Source organism: Pongo abelii, chromosome 13, assembly GCF_028885655.2.
Source record: "Pongo abelii isolate AG06213 chromosome 13, NHGRI_mPonAbe1-v2.0_pri, whole genome shotgun sequence".
Classification (NCBI taxonomy): domain Eukaryota; kingdom Metazoa; phylum Chordata; class Mammalia; order Primates; family Hominidae; genus Pongo; species Pongo abelii.
The window spans coordinates 59198909-59218658 of NC_071998.2; the positions used below are offsets into that span (position 1 = coordinate 59198909).

A 19750-nucleotide genomic window follows, 5' to 3' on the forward strand; every position below is an offset into this window, starting at 1 on the left:
ATAATATTGTGAAGTCTACCCAGTATCAAATGTATGGTAAAAACTAGGGAAGAGGCTGGCACAGTGGCTCACACCTGTAATCCCAGCACTTTGGGAAGCCAAGGCAGGCAGATCCCTTGAGGTCAGGAGTTCGAGACCAGCTTGGCCAACATGGCAAAACGCTGTCTGTACTAAAAATACAAAAATTAGCCTGGCATGGTGGTGTGCATCTGTAATATTAGCTACTCAGGAGGCTGAGGCAGGAGAATCACTTGAGCCTGGGAGGCAGAGGTTGCAGTGAGCAGTGATCATGCCACTGCACTCCAGCCTGGGTGACAGAGCAAGATTCTGTCTCCAAAACAAAACAAAAGGGGAAGAAAAAATGTAAGCAAGTTATAGAGGCAAGAAGTTCAACTATGTGAGATTATTTGTGATTATCCCAGATGTGACTGGGAAGAGACAGAAAAGTAACAGTGTTAGTTAAATCTCCATGGATTCTTTGCCTCCATGCCAAATATCATGACTATCTAACTAATTACTCCCCCTGAGTCCCAGCTTCCCCACCACCCCCTGACACTACCACCAAATACACACAGACACATACTATGTCTTTGTATATGTAAAATGAAAATCATTGCAGGAGAAGATCATGCAGTAGCAGTGTTTTTCATGAAAGGCTGTGAGTTACATTGGTCTGAAAGCAACACATCCGTCATGGCTGTTTTCACTGGCGACTTTCTTCTGTCTAATGTTTGCAGTGAAGGCTTGGCTTGAAAAGGCTTATGAATTCTTTTAGCACAACCTTTGTTAGGAAAATGAATTACAAGTGGTTCATTTGATGCTGATCCTTTTGTCATTGCCATTTATAGCTATTCTGTTTATTCACTTTGTGAGAGCCATTCTGAGAATTGATGAATGTGTTTTATGAGAGAATATAAGAGCCCTGCAATTTGTTTTGATTGGTCTCCATTTGGATTCATAGCGAGCAGGTGCCATCGTTTGGAATTGGTTTTGACAGTGGCTTGGTTATATAAATATTAGATACATGAAGCGAAACCTCATTTAAATTATTTTCATCAGTAAGAATAGGAGAGCTTTACATTGAATGTAAGACACCATAGTTCTATTTTTACAGCTTCTAAGCATACAAATGTGTAACGTACCATATGTCTGAACATATGTATGTAGAAGTGGCCTCCATTGTACAAATATTTAACATACAGATTTTCTGCATTTCTTTGAGAGTTTATGCAAATATTCTTTAAAAAACTCTAAGCCTATGGTTTCTTAATATAAGAATTTTTTCTGGTCTGAAAAATACAGGCATTTCTGCTTTGGAAACTATGTTAAGGATTGTTTCAGTTTGGTGTATTTTTTTTGTTTATATTTAAGCCTCAGAAAATAACCCAGCACATTTTAAACCTTTGCTTTCTCCTGCTTTTTGTTGTTGTTGTTACTGTTGTTTTTGTTGCCAAACCCACATTAAAAAAAATACCACGCCTCTTTGTAAGGGCTCTAGAAGAAGAACTATAATACTTCCTATCTTCCCAGCAAAACTGTTAACCAGGCTGACGTTTTCCTAAGAATAGCTCCCTAGGTTTTCATGAATCCATATAAATTTTCACACATTTGTTATTTATTCTGGCACAAGATTTAAGAGGGACTTACGATCATAGGTGGAAGGAGCAATGAGGAAGTCTGTTGGTAACCCTTTAGGTAACATCCTAAACCTCGTGCTACTTGCGGGCAAATTCTTAAAATGCAAGACTCATGATCTCTGAGTACACCCATGAAAATTTAAATACCCTTCATGGTGCTGGGTCTTTTTGTAAGCAAGCCAACATGGTGCCCAGACTCTTTTCCACCCTCTACCTCTCAACCTTATGTCCCCAGCAAACGGCTCTAAGTCCAATTTCAGTGTTCTTCATAAGTGAAGCTTTTCATGAGCCCCACAGGCTGACTTATGCAGTTCCTCCTCCAAAAACCCAGAGTAAAGGACATGTCATGTTGTAAATTGTAGCCACTGCAAAGCCTGTCTCTCCTGCTAATAGGATTTCTTTGAAGACGAGGACCTGTCCTTGTCATTATGGCCCCGGGCCTAGCTTACTGCCTGACATGTTATGCTCCATAAATGTTCATTGAATGAATGAAAGAGTGAATTTATTTGGTGTTAGGTAATAAAAATGAATTCAAAAGAGCATAAATAAAACAAAAATGATTAACTTTAACATGCAGGTGTGACCAAGGCCCAAATTATCTTCCAATTGCTTTGTCTTTTGGGAAATGCACTAGGAAATGTTAACATACACAGCCTGAATGGCATGAAAATATTTGAATATGGCTATCCTATTGGAAGCCCAGTTCCCATAGGGCAAGTTGCACTCATAATGACCGAATAATCAATGAGTCCTCTCCTTGTTCCAAAGAGGATTTGAAGTGAGGCCCTACCTAAGAAACTTGGCAGAGGCACCAAAACAAAAGCACTATCTAATGGAGTTAGCACAATTTATAATCGAAGAGAAGTGGACAGCAGCAGAGATGGACATGAAACCCAGGCCTTCAGAGGCCTATCCCAGTGTTCTTCCAATTAATTCTTGTTGCTTCACTTTATCAGTGTTTAATAAAGTGTTTGTTTTTATGGGAAGATGAGTAAGGACTCATGGCTAGTGTCCCTTACCTCTTGTGTCTACAGATTGGCCTACTTAGTTAAGTGATTAGGTAATTAGCAATTCTCCCACTTATTTGGCCATGTATGAGAAGCAAACTCATCTGTGGCAAATTAAAAATACTGAGTTGTATGGCCCTAGTTGGGGAATTAGAGGTTGAAAGGGTTGCTTCTGACTCACATATGGCCCCCAGGCACAATATATCTAAAACTTTCGGTAACTATAGAGTTTTAAAAAGCTCCTCTACCACCTTTTCAATTAAGACATGCCCTCTGGGTTGAGGCTCACTGATGTAGAACAAGTTTTATAGGAAATAATTATGTAAATTAATATAGTTGGCTAACCTTTTGATTGCATTTACAAATTGAAAAATGCGGTGCAATATTGATTAGACAATCTTCTCATTGTTTTTATGTAGGAGAGAACAAGTAAGAGAGAGAGGTTTATGGTGGAAAGAACATTAGTTTTGAAGTCAGACAACCCTGGATCAAATCTCAGCCCTACCACTTGACTGGACTCCAGGAAAATCATCCCAAGTCACAACCTCGCTCCTCTCCTTCCTCCTAGACTTAATGCAGGGGCTGCGGTAGACCCTGACTACTTGATAGTGATCTATTTAAGCTCTTAACGGATTCCCAGAGCCATAACAGTAGAAACATGTGTACCAGTTCCTAGCCTACCCCCCAATCCACATTTCCATTGAGAATCATGTTTCTCAGGCTTATTCCCCTACTGCTTTCCCACTTTCCTTATAATTTCTATTTTGTTTTATGGCCCATCATTGGCTTGTTTGTCCTCAGAACCATTCCTTACTCTTCCCGTGTTCTGTATCACAGGGAAGTCATCCCATATAGGATGCATTTCTCAGGCTTCCTATGGGCTCAGTTGCTTTTCATGAGGTTGGCCTCTAGGAGCCATAGACAGGGATTGGCGGGTAGAAGGTAGACGAGAAAAACCAGGATATTCTCCCCCAACCTATGTGTCTTGGGTGGCATCTCCAATAGTGACTGTCTTCTCCATGCTTCTAAACATACCCCTCCTACTGCAGTTCCAACTTCTGCCAGTCAGCCCCCGTCCTGATGTTCTGACCCCAGCTGACCTCTGCTTTTGAGGTCTGTTAACACCACCTCCTCTTGTGCCTGCAGCCCTAAAAGCAATAGTGGCATCATGTTGATTTTAATCTGTTTCATCACCATCTCTTGCTTAGCTTTTCAGCTCACCCATCACTTTTATAACCAATTCCATGTATTAAATTTCCCCTCTTTAATATACCCAAAGTGGTTTCTGTTTTCCCTAATAGACCCTGAAAGCAATCCTGAAGTGATAAACTCTCTTTATTGCCTTTACTGGTCAGAGTAGCTTAGATGATCCCAAGCCTGTGAAGCGTGCTGAAAATACTGACTCCCTAGGTCTACTACGCAGAGGTAGTGATTCCCTGGTTTCAGTGTCTGGCCCCAGAAGCTGAATTTTCAAAAAGCTTCCCTGGTGGTTGTAATGCCCAGCACTGATTTAGAGAATGGCAAAGCCAGGCTGAGATGGAGGTGTGTGGGGTGGGAGTGGATGGTTGCTAGGTTCATTTACCAACTAAGGGCTTCACTTTTACAAACCAGCCTCACAGCAAGAGAGCCCAGCTCAGCAAAATTAAAATGACTGCATCCCATGGACTTTATAGGACAGTTACAAGTGTCAAAATAGCACATGTTAAATCGGGGAGTGCCAACGGATTATTTGCAAGAATAAATGAAATCACATATGTGGCAGCATTTCACACATCGTAGTTGCTCAATACATGATCTTCCCTTCTCTCAAACTGAGTGAAAACATAGAACTATAGAAAGCTATGAAATAGTATAAATTATTTATTCCTTAAGGTCACAGAATCCAGATGCTAAATACCAGAAATAATAGATAAATAACTACATAGTCAAAAAAAAATTCATTGTCTGGCACGTATTATTGCTCACTGAGCTGGTGCTAAACAGTCCAAACATGTGACACCATAGGTTAGCTCTCTTTCATATCAGAAATAATTTTTGAAAATAAGTTTTAAATGGGACTCTTGTGTCAGATTACATAGTAACATCTTCTAAGGAGACCTGAACCTTGTGAGTATGTCCTTACTTGGCCATTGGAATTTCTGCATTCCAGGCTCTTGCCAGAGACTACAACTTTGAGTACTCCACTGTCCAATTCTTACCAAAAGACTGATTAGGAGAAATAACCAGTCATGGAGGACTGCCTGAAAGATATGCAGCCTGTTCATTCCTCATTGAGATAACCTAAATTCTATTTGTGGTTTAAGTCAGGTTATCACATAGCTGCCTATTTGGATATCCATGTATTTACTTCTTGTCAGTTTCTCTTTACTGGGGAAGATGAATGAAAAAAGGCACATCTATCATTATGGAATTTTGAACAATGTTAAAAGAGAAAACCCTCAGAGATTTCCAGACAGAGAAAACCAGCATGCTTCCAAAACCAGCATGCTTCCAACGCAGGGAGCATCAGACTAACATGAAACTACTCATCTACAAACTGGGAAGTAAGCAGTAAGCAATACAGTATTTACAGAGAGATGGGACAAAAGTCCTGTGAGCCAAGAATCCTGCATTGGCCAAGAGCTCTATTCCTACATAAGAGCAAAAGGAAGACATTTCTGGACATGGAGTTATTCAGAGTGGGCCATCTACATGCCACTTCTGAGAATTGAATCAGGACATAGGTGTCAAGGTAGGAGGAGATGAAGAGCCAAAGAAAGAGTGATGAGCAATGAACGTTGCAAAACTTATGGTCAAGTCTAAATAAATGATCATAATGTGGCTATGAAGTCTAAATTGTTCATTAAGATTTCTTAAAATGGAAGAGACATGTTGACCATGAGGAGATATTTAGTAGCTTGGAGTGGAGCAGGCAATGAAAGAGTAAAAATATTCCAAGTATCTCTACCTATGGACAAGAAAGAGAAAAGAGATGTCATGGATTGGGTTCTCTGGAAGCAAGCACTGGCACACAGTTTTGGTTGCAAGATGCTTAGTAGGAATTAATACCCGTGTATTATGTTCCCCAGAAAGATATGTTGAAGTCCTAATTTTCAGTACCTGTGCATGTGACCTTATTTGGAAATAGGGTCTTTGCAAATATAATCAAGTTAAGATGAGTTCATGAGGGTGAGCTCTAACCCAGTATAACTGGTGTTCTTATAAGAAGAAGAAAATGCCGCATGAAGAGGGAGCCACATGGAGAGAAGCGCTAAATGGTGACAGAGGCCAGGGCTGGAGTAACACAGTGGCAAGCCAAGGGACTCCAAGAAAGAAGCTAAAAAGTAGCAAGGAAGAATTCTATGGAGTCTCAGAGGGAGCATGGCCCTGCCAGTACCTTTATTTTGGACTTCTAGCCTCCAGAACTGTGAGAAAATAAATCTCTGTCATTTGAAGCCACCCAGACTGTCGTACTTTATAGGGACAGCCCTAGGAAACTGATAAAACCTGTAAAAAGATGAGGGAAGGAGCACAAAATCAAAGTCCCATGCAAGACACACAAAGCCTGGGCCACCTTGATGGGGAGCTGGAGGAAGAGTGCCACCGTGCCACTCAGTCACAAGAGGTGACTGCCCCAGGAAGGCCATGACCTAGGCTAAACTGGCTCCCTGCAGAGGCATGCAGTAAGGGAGTCTTCCCTTCTTACAGGAGATCTGGGTAGCTCATCTCCATGTCTACACAGCAGGCCGAGGGAAAAAATGGGCAGTGAAAATAGTGTATAGTCATTTTGCTTTCTTAATTGAAAAACAGGTTTTTAAATGATTTAAAATCAAAAAGATAATATGAGCAAACCAGCAAAGAAATAATGAGTAAAAATAAGTATAGTAACAACAAATGTAATTAATAGTAAACAAAACATTGTTATAGGCATTGCCTTTGTTTCCTGACCAACATAGTTCTGGAATGTATAAGGCAAAAAAATGAAGTAGACATACAGGAGAACATGGCAAAACTATAATTATATTAGGGAATTTTGATATAATTATTTCATAATTTGGCTGGGCACGGTGGCCATGCCTGTAATCCCAGCACTTTGGGAGACTGAGGCAGGTGGATCACGAGCTCAGGAGTTTGAGACAAGCCTAGGCAACATAGTGTGAGACGCAATCTCTACAAAAAAATAAAAAAAATTAGCCAGGTGTGGTGGCGTGCACCGGTAATCCCAGCTACTCAGGAGGCTGAGGTGGGAGGATCGCTTGAGCCCAAGTGGTGGAGGTTGCAGTGAGCTGAGATCATGCCACTTCACTCCAGCCTGAGCAACAGAGCCAGACCCTGTCTCAAAAAAATTAATAATAATTATTATTTCATAATTTGACAAAGTAGACAAATAATGATACAGGTTAGTATTTGTATATAGTGTTTATACCCTATAAACACAGAATCTGCATTTTTCTCTTGTGTCTACAGAACATTTACAAAAATCTATTTCTATGGCCACAGGAAAAAACTAAATGAATTTGGGGGGAAAAGCTGTTTTACTCATCCCCTTTTTTATCCCACTGTGATAAAACAAAAAATTGACAGTGAAATAATAATAATAAGTAAAATGTAAATGTTTGAAATTAAGAAGCCTTCTTATAGATGATTCCTGGATCAAATTGAAAATGAAATACAAAATGACAAATTCTCTGGAAGTTAATTAAAGAGAACATTTCACATCAAAACTTATGAAGAAATTGTTAATGCATTTAGGAATACTTTATAGCCTAAATGCTTTGGATACTATTAAAAAAAAAAGAATGAAAAATAAACTAAATATTGCATCTAAGAAATTTTTTTAAAAATCAGAAGAAAGAAGGTATTATTAAATGACAAAAGCTAAAATTAATGTAATTGGCCACAAAACAATTAAAAGGAGAGAATCTGACTAATGAAAATATGTATATAATATAAAGAAGTATATATACACATGCAACATTAGGAATGAGGAAAAAAATTGCCCAGATCCCAGAAGGATTAAAATAAGTCAATAAGACAATGTTATGTTCAGGTTTATGGCAATAAATTTTGAAATCTAGAGGAAATTGATGTTTTTCTAATAAACTGTAAATTACCAAAATTTGATTCAAAGAAAGGTTATAAATCCCGAGAAGAGTAATAAACAGAAAAAAACGTGAGTGCGTATAAAGAAAGCCTTCCAATTTTATGAAAAGTATAAATTCTTTCATACCAAAAACTGATAAAGATGGCCACAACCATTGTTCAATATCACTTATGAAAATATGCTTTTAAAAAGATTAAGAAATCAAATCAAAGTTAAGATTTAGTCTAGAAATATAAGGATTTTTAATTTTATATTTTTATATTTCTAGAAATATAAGGATTTATATTTCACTCTGTTTAAAAGAGTGACAAATGAAAATATCCAGGAGTGAATTTAGTAAGACATAAGACAAATTTTAAAAAAAAGGTTGTAGTAAAAGACAAACTAACATTTGAAGAACTAGAGAGCTATACTATCTTTTCAAATGAGAAAACTTATGATCCTAAAGATAAAAATTGTTCTAAAATAACTATATATAATCCCAGTCAGAATCCCAACTTGGAAGATAAAAGTGTTGTCAGCTCAGTCAACACGATTTTTTTGTTTGTTTGTTTTTGTTTTTTGTTTTTTTGAGACAGAGTTTCACTCTTGTCGTCCAGGCTGGAGTGCAATGGCCTGATCTCGGCTCACTACATCCTCTGCCTTCCAGGTTCAAGCAATTCTCCTGCCTCAGCCTCCCGAGTAGCTGGGATTACAGGCACCTGCCACCCCACCCAGCTAGTTTTTGTATTTTTGGTAGAGACGGGGTTTCACCATAATGGCCAGGTTGGTCTCGAACTCCTGACCTCAGGTGATCCACCCACCTCGGGCTCCCAAAGTGCTGGGATTACAGGCGTGAGCCACTGTGCCCAGCCCAATCAACATGTTTTTAAAGGCCACATAAAAATATAAATGCAGGAAAATTTCCAAACTTGAAGGAAAAAGAGTCAGCATGGGGAAGTCGTGCCAGCAGGCATCAAAGCATACTATCATGTTACTGCATTTTAAGCAATATGGCATTAGCTTAGGAATCCACAAGTCAATGTTTGGAACAGAGTAGATGCCATAACTAAACCAATGTATATAGGAAAACTTAATGTATGCTAAAGGTGCCTTTCCAGTAAGGAAAATATCATAAAGTAAATGATTTGGGGGCAATTAGCTGTCCATCTGGGGCAATATTCCATTTGGATTAGATTCCATTTGAAGTAAGAGCTAATATTAAAGATGGACCCATAAAGGTATCAAGAGAAAATATGGGAGAATACATGTATAACATCACGTTAGGGGGAGCTCTCTTTCATAATCCATCCTCCAAAAAGGAAAAATTGCAAGATAGTAAATTTATAATCCATAAAGGAAAAATTGGCAGATTTGACTGTGTAAAAATTTAAAATGTCTATAATGACAAGACACAATAAATAAAGCCAAAAGAAGAATAATACTTGCAACCTCTAGGACAGAGCTAATGTTTTAAATACTAAGAGTTCTCACAAATTGTTTATAAAAGAAAGATAAAACAGCCCAGTATAAAAATAGTCAAAGGGCATGATCTGGAATTGTAAATCACTAATAAACCTGTGAAAAGGATCAGCCCCATTAGTAGTGAGAGAAGGCGAATTAAAACCAGAGATGCCTATCAGGTGAGCAAACACTTTTAAAGATGGCGAACACCAGTGCTGATCAGTGTGTCAATAAGCAGGCACTCACCATGCACATTTGGGCTGATTGCTTCAACCTTTGCACCAGAAAGAAATGTAGCAATAGTCATTCAAATAGTTAACATGCTTATCATGTTTGGCCCCACAGTTATTCCACTTCTAGGATTCTTTCCCACAAAAATAAAAGTACTGGAACATTAAAGATGTTTGAATAAGACTGTTTATTCCTGCTCTGGTTAAGGTAGCCAAATTTGGAAACAGTCTGAATGTTCATCCACAGAAGAGTGATTGGTTAAACAATGGTATGTCCATCTTGTGAATATATGCAGTTATTTTTAAATGAGGTAGATATATAGATTTTAAAAATATATTGATAAGAGCAAGTGGCAGAAATAAATGTGTGTGTGAAAAAGCATAGGGAAGATTTTGAAAGGCTATGAAACAAACAGATGTTCATATTGGCTATTGCACGGTGGGGGAGATAAGACCTAATTCTTTTTTTTTTTTTTTTTTAAGAGACAGAGTCTCACTATGTTGCCCAGGCTGGTCTCAAATTCCTGGCCTCAAGCAACCCTCCCACCTTAGCCTCCCAAAGTGCTACGATTACAGGCGTGAGCCGCCATGCCTAGCCTAATTCATTTTTACTTTATACCTCTCTACATTTTTAAATTGATTACAGTAAGCAAGTATCTCTTCTGTATAAAACACAATTATAGCACAACAGCTTTTTTGAACTTTTCTTTGAAGTTGTGTCATCTAATCAGCCCTTATGGAAATCACAGGTAGTTTATCATAGGGATAATATTGAAAAATTGTCCACATGTCACATGGTGTCTCCTCTATGAAGATCCATGGGAGAATTTTCCACTCCAGCTTGAATCTCCAGATACCTGTGGTTCATTTGAGCAACTGCTTTGCTTTTATCTTTTGCTCATTGTGCATCTGGTAACTGATTGTATTTTCCTTTCCTCTGGAAACCAGGAATTTCAGAGTCAAGTTGTAAAGTTTATTCAACAACCATACCAGACCCTGTGGCTTATGTTCTATGCACAGCCCTTGCTGATAGAATCATCTTGCTCTCCACGTTTATTTTCCCTTACCCACATTCCTTCCTTTGTTTTAATTTTAACTGCTTATATTGCATGTATCCCTATAGCTACCTCTGATCTTTTTTGGGAGATGTAGTAGGGATATGAATAAATAATGACCAGAAATTTCGATTTTAACAGAAACCTGGGAAAGAAAACGGTCTCAACAATGAGTAGGCCACCCATCACTACCAACTACAGATGACTTGCCATTTCATTTACAAAGGTAAGGAAATAAAGTCTGTATTTTTAATTAATTCTGATCAAATCAGTATAGAGCCCTTACCTTTTTATTGTAAATATTTTTACAAATATTCTAAAACATATATCTAGCTCATAACCTTTAACTCTGATATCAAATTTGAAACAAACATCAAGCAAACAGAAACAAGAAATTTTATGAATTTTGGCATGCCAAAAGGGTTAAAAAAAAACCAAGATGTGGTCTCTGTTGTTAATTACTATGTGTGGTTAAATTTTTAAATAGTATTTTCCTTATTTTTAAGTGTGGCAGTGTTCACTGTAGAATACTTGGAGAATCTAACAAAATATAAAGATGAAAACCTAAAGCATTTATAATCCCATCATCTGTAGATAATCACCAGAACTTCTGAGAATGTCTCCTCCTTCCTTTTATGTGTACATGGAAAATACACATGATTATAACTTCAAAAAAATTTTTTAGAGACGATGTCTCGCTGTGTCTTTCAGGTGAAATTCATATAACATAAAATTAGCCATTTAAAAATGAACAATTCAGTGTTCATTTTTAGTACAGTTTAGTACATTTACAATGTTACACAACCACTGCCTCTATGCAGTTCCAAAACATCTGCATCACCCCAAGAGGAAACTCAGTGCAGTCAGCCCTTGGTATCTGTGGGAGATTGATTCCAGGACCTGTGGATACCAAAATATACTCAAATCCCTTATCTAAAATGATACAGTATTTGCTTTTGTTTCTCTTTTTGAGACAGGCTCTTCCTTTATTGCCCAGGCTGGAGTGCAGTGGTGTGATCATGGCTCACTGCAGCCTCAAACTCCTGGGCTCAAGCAGTCCTCCCACCTCAGCCTCCTGTGTAGCTGGGACAATAGATGCAAGACATTGCACCTGGCTAATTTTTTATTTTTTATAGAGATGAGGTCTCACTGTTTTTCCCAGGCTGGTCTCATACTACTGGCCTAAAGCGATCATCCCATCCCGGTGTCCCAAAGTGCTGTGATTACAGGTGTGAGCCACCATGCCCAACATGATTATATAATGTTTTTTAAAACAATGTTTTTAATTCATACTTACCTTGACTTCGTTAGTTACAGATGATGTGGTGCAGAAGCATAGCAAGTCTAAGAAGAAACACTAGTCATTATTGTGACCATTGTAACGGCCCTTTGCAGTTTACCAGTACATCCCCAAGCATCTTATTTGTCCCTGCTACATGGCCTCTCCAACTCCAATGTCCCTGGTTAATAGGTTTATGTGACCTTTGTTAAACATCACTCTACGGGAAAAATAAATAAATAACCCTTGAATCCAGATGATAGTTCATGGCCTTCATTTATCATTATTATATGTTTTGTGCTGCTTAAAAGGAAGTGTTTAAAAAAAAATAGAAGTTTACCTGTTTTTCTCCTCCTCTTCCCTACTGTGAAGTCAGGGATGATTCACAAAGTAATAAAAATACTTTAAGACCATCTCATCCTCCGTCCTTCATTCATGCCAGTTAGTTAACCTCTCATTAAGGTTGTTTTTTTAAGCACCCTTCAGAGTTGCTCTTGTAGTTTTTTGGTTTTAAAAGCTGCAAAGTCTTAAAAGTGAAATTACTGGAATGGCATTCTTTAGGGAGGTCTTCATTCTGTTGGCTCTGTTAAACAATTGAAGGCCTGTATTTTACCCTGAGCCTGATATATAAACCATTTTAATTCTTCTGGCATTTTTATTCAAAACTTACTAAATATTGTTATAAAGAGACTAGAAAAATGAATTATTCTTTAAGTCAGTTTAAGCTGATACAGCATGGAAAACAATAGTTTGTGAAACATCTGTCCTTGAAGACTCTATTCTAACACAGATTAAATAGATGCAAATAGAATTGCAAAATTATGTAAGAGGGTGGTTTGATTGGTGGGCAGTACTAGATCTGGTGAGGTTGGCTCACCGTGATTCTTGCATTTATTTTCCTGAATGGTTTTTAGTCATATCAAGCTCATGGCAGTGTGGGTAAACTCAGTCACTTAGTTCCAAGGCAGAGAAGTGGTTGATGAATTCCTAGGTTTAGCATATGCTGTGTTTATTAAAAGCCCAGAATTTAAAGCATGCTTCAAAAGCATAAAAGAAAGTCAGAAATTTTACCCTTCCTTGGTGTATTAAATGTTCTGCATGCAGTTTAAAGTAAGACCCTTAAATTGTGGTTCCCTAATTATGAAGTTACCCTTGTTTACCACAGAAGTAACATAACTGGCATTAAAAATTTAGATGAATTATAGGTCACATGAAAATCTTATCATTAGGAGGAGAGAGAAACACATTTGAAGATCAGATCTCCCAATGAAAAAACATATTTAATCTTAAGGCATTAGAATTCACAAAGATACGCAATAGTTTTGAGTGTGTAAAAATGTAAACTTCTCTATATCATAATTATGAAACAAGTTAAAAGGACACGGTAAACTGGGCACAGTGACTCATGCCTATAATCCCAGCACTTTGGGAGGCCAAGGCAGGAGGATTGCTTGAGCTCAGGATTTCGAGACCAGCCTGGGCAACATGGCAAAACCCTGTCTCTAACAAAATAATTACAAAAAATTAGTCCCAGCTACTTGGGAGGCTGAGGTGGGAGGATTGTCTGAGCCTGGGAGGTCGAGGCTGCAGTGAGCTGTGATGGCACCACTGTACTCCAGCCTGAGTGATAAAGTGAGACCCTGTCTCAAAAACAAACAAAAAGGCAGATAGTAACACAGAAGAATATTAATAATGCACTTGGCAAGCAATTAATGACCTTAAAACATAAAAATAAGCAAACCACTAGTATGAATAACCATAATAGGTAAAAATCAATATTGGAAACATTAAGACCTCCATAGATAAATGGACGAAACAATGGAAGACTCGAAGAAATACAAAGAACTATAACTGATGTGAAAATGATGTTAACCTTCACCAGTAATTTTCACAGATGCAAATTAAAACCAGGAGATGATTTCTTTTTCCTGTCAGATTAGCAAAGCTGTTTAAGATGATAACAGTCATTACTAAATGTGTGATGAAACAAGCCCCCACTCGCTGCTGATAGCAGTGTGAATGAGTATACTCTTCTGGAAATAAATTTACCAATATGTAGTAAAAGCTTTAAATTTTTTAATACCCTAGTATGCCCTAGCAATTCCAAGAATCGAGTCCAAGAAAACATTGACGTTAGATAAAAATATAAGCATAAACTAATTATTGTACTATTTGCAGGAGCAAAACTCTTTGAGCTGCCTCAACTATCCTTCAATATTAGCATTGACTAAAGTATTAACACACAGTGGTGTCCACACAGTGGTATATCTTGCAACTAGAAAAAAATTATTCTTACAAAGATATTTTTGTAATCAAATGGGAAAATGTTTATTACATAAATGTTCAGTGAAAAATACTGGGTAAGATAGTATTGTAAGTTTTTTCATATGAAAATACACATAATAAAAGGTAGAAATAAATATGACAAAATATGAATAGAGGAGTTGCCCAAGGGTAGTAGAATTGAGTAATTTTTTTGTTCTGACTCATATTTTTTGGTACTTCCCAGATAATTTTACAGTGAGCATGTATAACCAGAAGAAAAGTTTTTTAAAAGGCTATGTAGCCTGGGCACGGTGGCTCATGCCTATAATCTCAGTTACTCAAGAGGCTGAGGTGGGAGGACTGCTTGAACTTGAGTTTGAGGCTGCAATGAGCCATGATCACACCACTGCATTCCAATTCCAGCCTGGGTGATAGAGTGAAACCCCGTCTCTAAAAAAAAAAGCTTTGTAGAAAGAAACTTATACACATGTACATGCTTTCTTAGAGCATATGGGATAAAATATATTATGAAAATGTTTTAGATTTATTTTTGAAAGATTAAGGAATGCAGATTTCTTTTAGTATTCGGAAATGTTTCTGTCTTCGTTTCTTAGGAACAGCAGCAATAGCAATAACAAAAACATACTTAACTAAAATAGATCCTTTGGTTAGCAATATTATTAATATATTGTATTTCAGAGTAGCATTGAAGTTCAAAGGGCAGTGTGTTTCTCTTGTAGATGTCGTCTGCTGCTGAAAATGGAGAGGCAGCACCTGGAAAACAAAATGAAGAAAAAACCTATAAAAAGGTGAGTGTTCTTTTTTATTTTCTAAAGAGGAACACTGTTTTGCTGTTTGGCACATGAATATTATCAAAGGCCTTTCTTTCTCCAAAGCAGTTGTAAGTTAGTTACTATCTTAGTTTCCAGTTGCTGCTATAACTAATTACTGCAAATTTAGTGGCTTGGACAACATACATGCATTATCTTATAGTTCAGTGAGTCAGAAGCCTGACATGGGTCTCCCTGGGCTGAGATCCACGTGTTTGCAGAGCTGTATTCCTTCCTGGACACTCCAGGGGAGAGTCCACTTGCTTGTCTTTTCCGGCTTCTAGAGGCTCCCTGCGTGCCCTGTGTCATGGCTCCCTGCCATCTTCAAAGCCAGCAATGGCCGGTGGAGTCTTTCCCAGGCTGTATCACTCTGACACTTTAAAGGGACTGTGTGATTGCATTGAGCCCTCCTAGGCTCATAGAAATATGGAAAAATATTAATAAAAATTAATATTCTTTATCTAAAAGGTAAGCTGATTAGCAATGTTAATTTCCTCTGCAACTTGAATTCATTTTTGCCTTAGAAGGTGACATATTCACATGTCCCAAGGATTAGAGCATGGGAATCTTTGGGGGTCAATTCACCATAATATAGAATATTGAGTGAAGAGAGTTGTTTGAAGACCCTTCTTATTCCTAAGAAGAAGGCCCCTGAGGGCATGCGGTGTTCTGTGTATAATATATGAATCCTTTAATGGACTCACTACTTTCCACCAACATTTAAAACATTTCCTACCTTCATATTTTAAAACTTTTAAAATGTGAGATGCTCCTCTTCCCCACCTTTTCTAAGCCACTCAGATTTTATGTCTTCAGCCCATTTCACAAAAAGTCTTTTTCCAGACTTCCTAGTGTATCTTAACTTACCAGTCTTTGACTGATAAATTCTCGACTCCCAGCTACCAAGCTAATGTTCAAACACGTTACTGGGTAAAATATGTTCCCAAGCACCTCTACTCCTGATTATAAATTGACTATACATTTTAGCTTTTCAAAGTTCTTGCTATGTTGCCCTCTTAAGAGTAGGAGGTTTGTGTATTGAAGGTTTATTATTTCTTAATTTTTCCTTTTATACTTTGATGGATAGCCTGCAAGACGTTTAGTCATAAAGTACATGAGCTATGTGCTCTGACCACATATTCAGGTCATGGAACTAGCATGATGTATTTTCTGTTCCATTTTCATATGGGAGAATGTGCCCTTTTTCCTGGTATATCTTCTTTATCTGATTTTTCCACTCAGCCAAACCTTGAAATACAAACTGGGAGGTTGTCATTCAAAGTGGTGGTGTGGTTGGAAAAGAGTTGGGCAAAGATTCAAGAGCTCAGAAGTGCCGTAGTATATTTTATAAAATTTGTACATTGGGCCAAAGGCAACAATACACCATTATTTATTTTTAGATACAGGTGAAAAACCAAATCCTGTCTCGTTTACCCAAGATTCCATGTACATTCATTCAAGCATGGACCAACACAGAGATGATTACGTTGCTAGCCTGTTATTACTTCAGATCAGTTTCAGGCGGTATTCTCAATCAGCATCAAGATGCACTGAAATTCTTGACCAAATTCTGACTCACAGGAGATCCTTTGTTGCTGCAAAAGTTACAGAAAAAATGTGACCATGACATCTCAGAGTTTGCTAAGTGTACCCTGCCCAAGAATTTATTTAGTCAAGCAGGTTTTCAATAATTAGTATAGGTAATTCTATGATTAATGTCTCTAGTAGGATATTTAACTCAGCAATGTTTTTTAGGTTGTAAAAACTAAAAATCAAATTCTATGGTAGGAGAAATAAGGAAAGACACAGAAAACCTAAGGGGACCAGAAATTTTTTTAATGAACAATTTTTTATGTGTAATAATATCAGGATCTTATTAATGATTTCTGGTTTTAAAAAGTATAAGCAATGGAAGGGGATGTACATAGCTTCTCTTAAAAAGCACCAAGAAGACCAGCACAGCACTTAGAACTTCAGCTCTTAATAAATATGGTATTGATATGCATAGCAAGAAGAAGGAATCACTTAGAGAAAGTGTTGTTTTACTGACAGGTAAAAGCTCAGCTGAATTATTCAGTTTAATTCTCTGATCTTCAAACTAGAGAAGGTATTCATGGTGGACTTAGGAGTGAGCTATTGCAAATGTGTTTATCTCTAGGTCCAGATAAACCATTTCTCAGATGAAAGAACTTAAAGCTAGAATAGGAAAACCTCTGAATGTGAGCTTTAAATGAATTTGGGAATGGGAAAATTGTCAGAAAACAGGACATAAGCAAATATTATTCCTATTTTCAAAAATGAGGAAGAGTACATTCTGGAAACCAGATTATAAGTGAGACATTATTCCCCAGTATAATTTGAGCATTATTATTAAACATATGGTTTATACATATTTAGAGAAGAAACATATCTTTTACAAACCTGGAGAAGTTCATAAAGATGTAGTTTATTTCAAACTAACTGCATTTCCTATTTTGAGAGAGTCATTAAATTACTCATAAAGAGTATGTTCAAATTTAATGAGTCTTGATTTAAAGGTGTCTAAAAGATTCGCTAGTCTCCTTTCAGACAAGGTGGATAAGTATGGGTTAAATATTACATTTAGTGTGTTTGTATCTGGTTGGACTAATGGTCTCGAAAACTGGCAGTTTTGCTCCCTATTCACTTGGTTTCCACCAGCATGATGCATGAGTTGGCCCTGGGTAGCTTACCATGTTCATCCATGACCTTAATGAAAGCATAAAAGCAGTGCTTTGCAAATGCAAATGACAGAAAAACTGTAAATGATAGCAAACAGACTACACGGGCGTTGTCAAGGCCACCATACATCTTATTCCCTTTACAAATACCTTAAATTTCTTTCCCAGTCCTGAAGCCCTGACCGTAAGGTATGCACAGATTTACTAAGAAGCTTTGATGACCCATTGTGTTTTTGCATTGGCTGAAGCCAGTCCATGGATCCCAGGTTAAGGCCCCTGGTCCTTTACGCTAGGAGTGAGAAATATACCACAGGAGTTTATAAGTAGCTCACAGTGGAGTAGGAAAGGCAAGACATGAAAACAGTTTTAGAACACAGTAGTCTATAATGAGGAGTTCAAAAGGGAAGAAACCAATATTGTTAGAATTAAGCGGCAGGTTTAGGCTTTCTGTATGGAGCCCCAGATTTACTGGGCAGCTGCCAGCAACATTCAGCATCATGAGTGCTATGATTTCCACGTGTTATTAGGGAACACTCAGTGTTCATGAGACAACTTTACTTTGCGTCTCAGCTATTTGCATGTGATTATTGAGGCTGGCTGCCTTTTGTCTTGCAGTTGACCATTTCCTGAATCCATTCTCAGTTCTTGGCAAGCCCAGGAAGAACAGCTAACATTGGTCCATGAGGTTAATAATGTCTTCAGCTAATGGCTAAAATAAGAAGTTTGATTTTAGCTGCATAAAACAAACAAGTTACCCATTAAGACAGGCATTAAAGGCTGCCTGGCTGTATCTACAGAGTGGAGTATTTCCATTATCAGTTAATTTATTGAGTGCTTTCCGCAAGAGTTGTAAATGCAGAAGCCTACTGGGGCCAGGCAGCTAAGAAGGGAGTGAGAAAACGAGGGGACCATGGTAAACAGGAGAACCCACGCCTTCCTTAAAAGGGGCAGCAGGCAGTCAGCTCTAGCCAACAGAGCTATGAATGAATGCTCGCCCAGGGTTGCCAGATACTCTGATGTTTTTCAAGAAAAGAGAGATGAAAATTTTGATGTGAAATCTGCCATTTTTAAATAACAGCAACTAATTCAAATGTTTTTAAAAATACAGTCTGGACAAAACAGTTTGCCTGTGGACCCAATCTGGCCCCTAGGCAGTGGCCGGTTAAAACCTCTGACCTCCCTGTTGGTGTAAAAAAGTGAGAAGAAAAAAGGAGGATGCAAAAGAAATGTAAGAACTTGTCTCTGCCTCCCCTGACCTTACAACTTATTTGGGAGAAAAAAGAGGGACCCACATGAAAAAATTAAATCTTGACCCAAATCGGTGTTGAGTAAGTGCCAAGACAAGTGGTATTTCCCTTTTATTTTTATTTTTTTGAGATGGAGTCTCACTCTATCACCCAGGCTAGAGTGCAGTGGCACGATCTTGGCTCACTGCAACCTCTGCCTCCCGGGTTCAAGCGATTATCCTGCCTCAGCCTCCCGAGTAGCTGGGACTATAGGTGCACGCCGCCACGCCTGGCTAATTTTTTGTATTTTATTTGAGATGGGGTTTCCCCATGTTGCCCAGGCTGGTCTCGAACTCCTGAGCTCAGGCAGTCGACCCGCCTCGGCCTCCCAAAGTGCTGGGATTACAGGTGTGAGCCTCTGCGCCCGGCCAAAAATTCCACTTTTTAAATGACTGTGCATTCTGATTTACCTACTTGTTTGTCTTGATGTCAGGGAGTCCAATGAGCACAGGCACAGAAACAGGGAGGAGCATGATTTGTTGGCATTACGGGAGAGGCTGGCCTGGACAAAGCTAAGTGGCGGTGTCTGGAGAAAGTAGTAGGCAGTTTTGGAAGTATGGGCTGGCTCTAAATGACAGCTACCCTTGGGTGCTGGTTTGAGGTGTTTGGATTTTATGTTCTAGGCCAGTGTTGTCCAATGGAACTTCCCGCAATGATGGAAATGTTCTATAATTTGCACCAATGCAGTAGCCATAAGCTATTTGTGGCTATAGGGCATTTGAAAGGTGGCCAGTGTGTCTGAGGAACTGTAATTTTTTATCTTAATTTTAGTTAAATTTAAACTTAAATAAGCACGCGTGGCTGATGACTGCCATGCTGGGGAGTGCAGTTTTCAGGCGGTGATGTACTGTAACATTGTTGTAGGGGCTAGTGACAAATGAAAGGCCTGTGCAAAGCCAGTGGCAAAGCACAAGTTGCACAGGGTTGAGGGAGATG

General features: G+C 38.2%; 1 protein-coding gene across 2 annotated transcripts in view; it reads left to right on the forward strand.

Annotated features, from left to right (window-relative positions):
• Positions 1-19750, forward strand: part of PIP5K1B (phosphatidylinositol-4-phosphate 5-kinase type 1 beta) — a 310275-nt gene that overhangs the window by 103710 nt on the left and 186815 nt on the right. For both annotated transcript variants that reach the window (XM_054520016.2, XM_063714238.1), the window contains 2 exons: positions 10597-10681; positions 14740-14808. In XM_054520016.2, coding sequence (XP_054375991.1) covers positions 14740-14808 — 69 coding nt within the window. In that variant the 5' untranslated portion in view covers positions 10597-10681. The remainder of the gene's footprint in view (positions 1-10596; positions 10682-14739; positions 14809-19750) is intronic.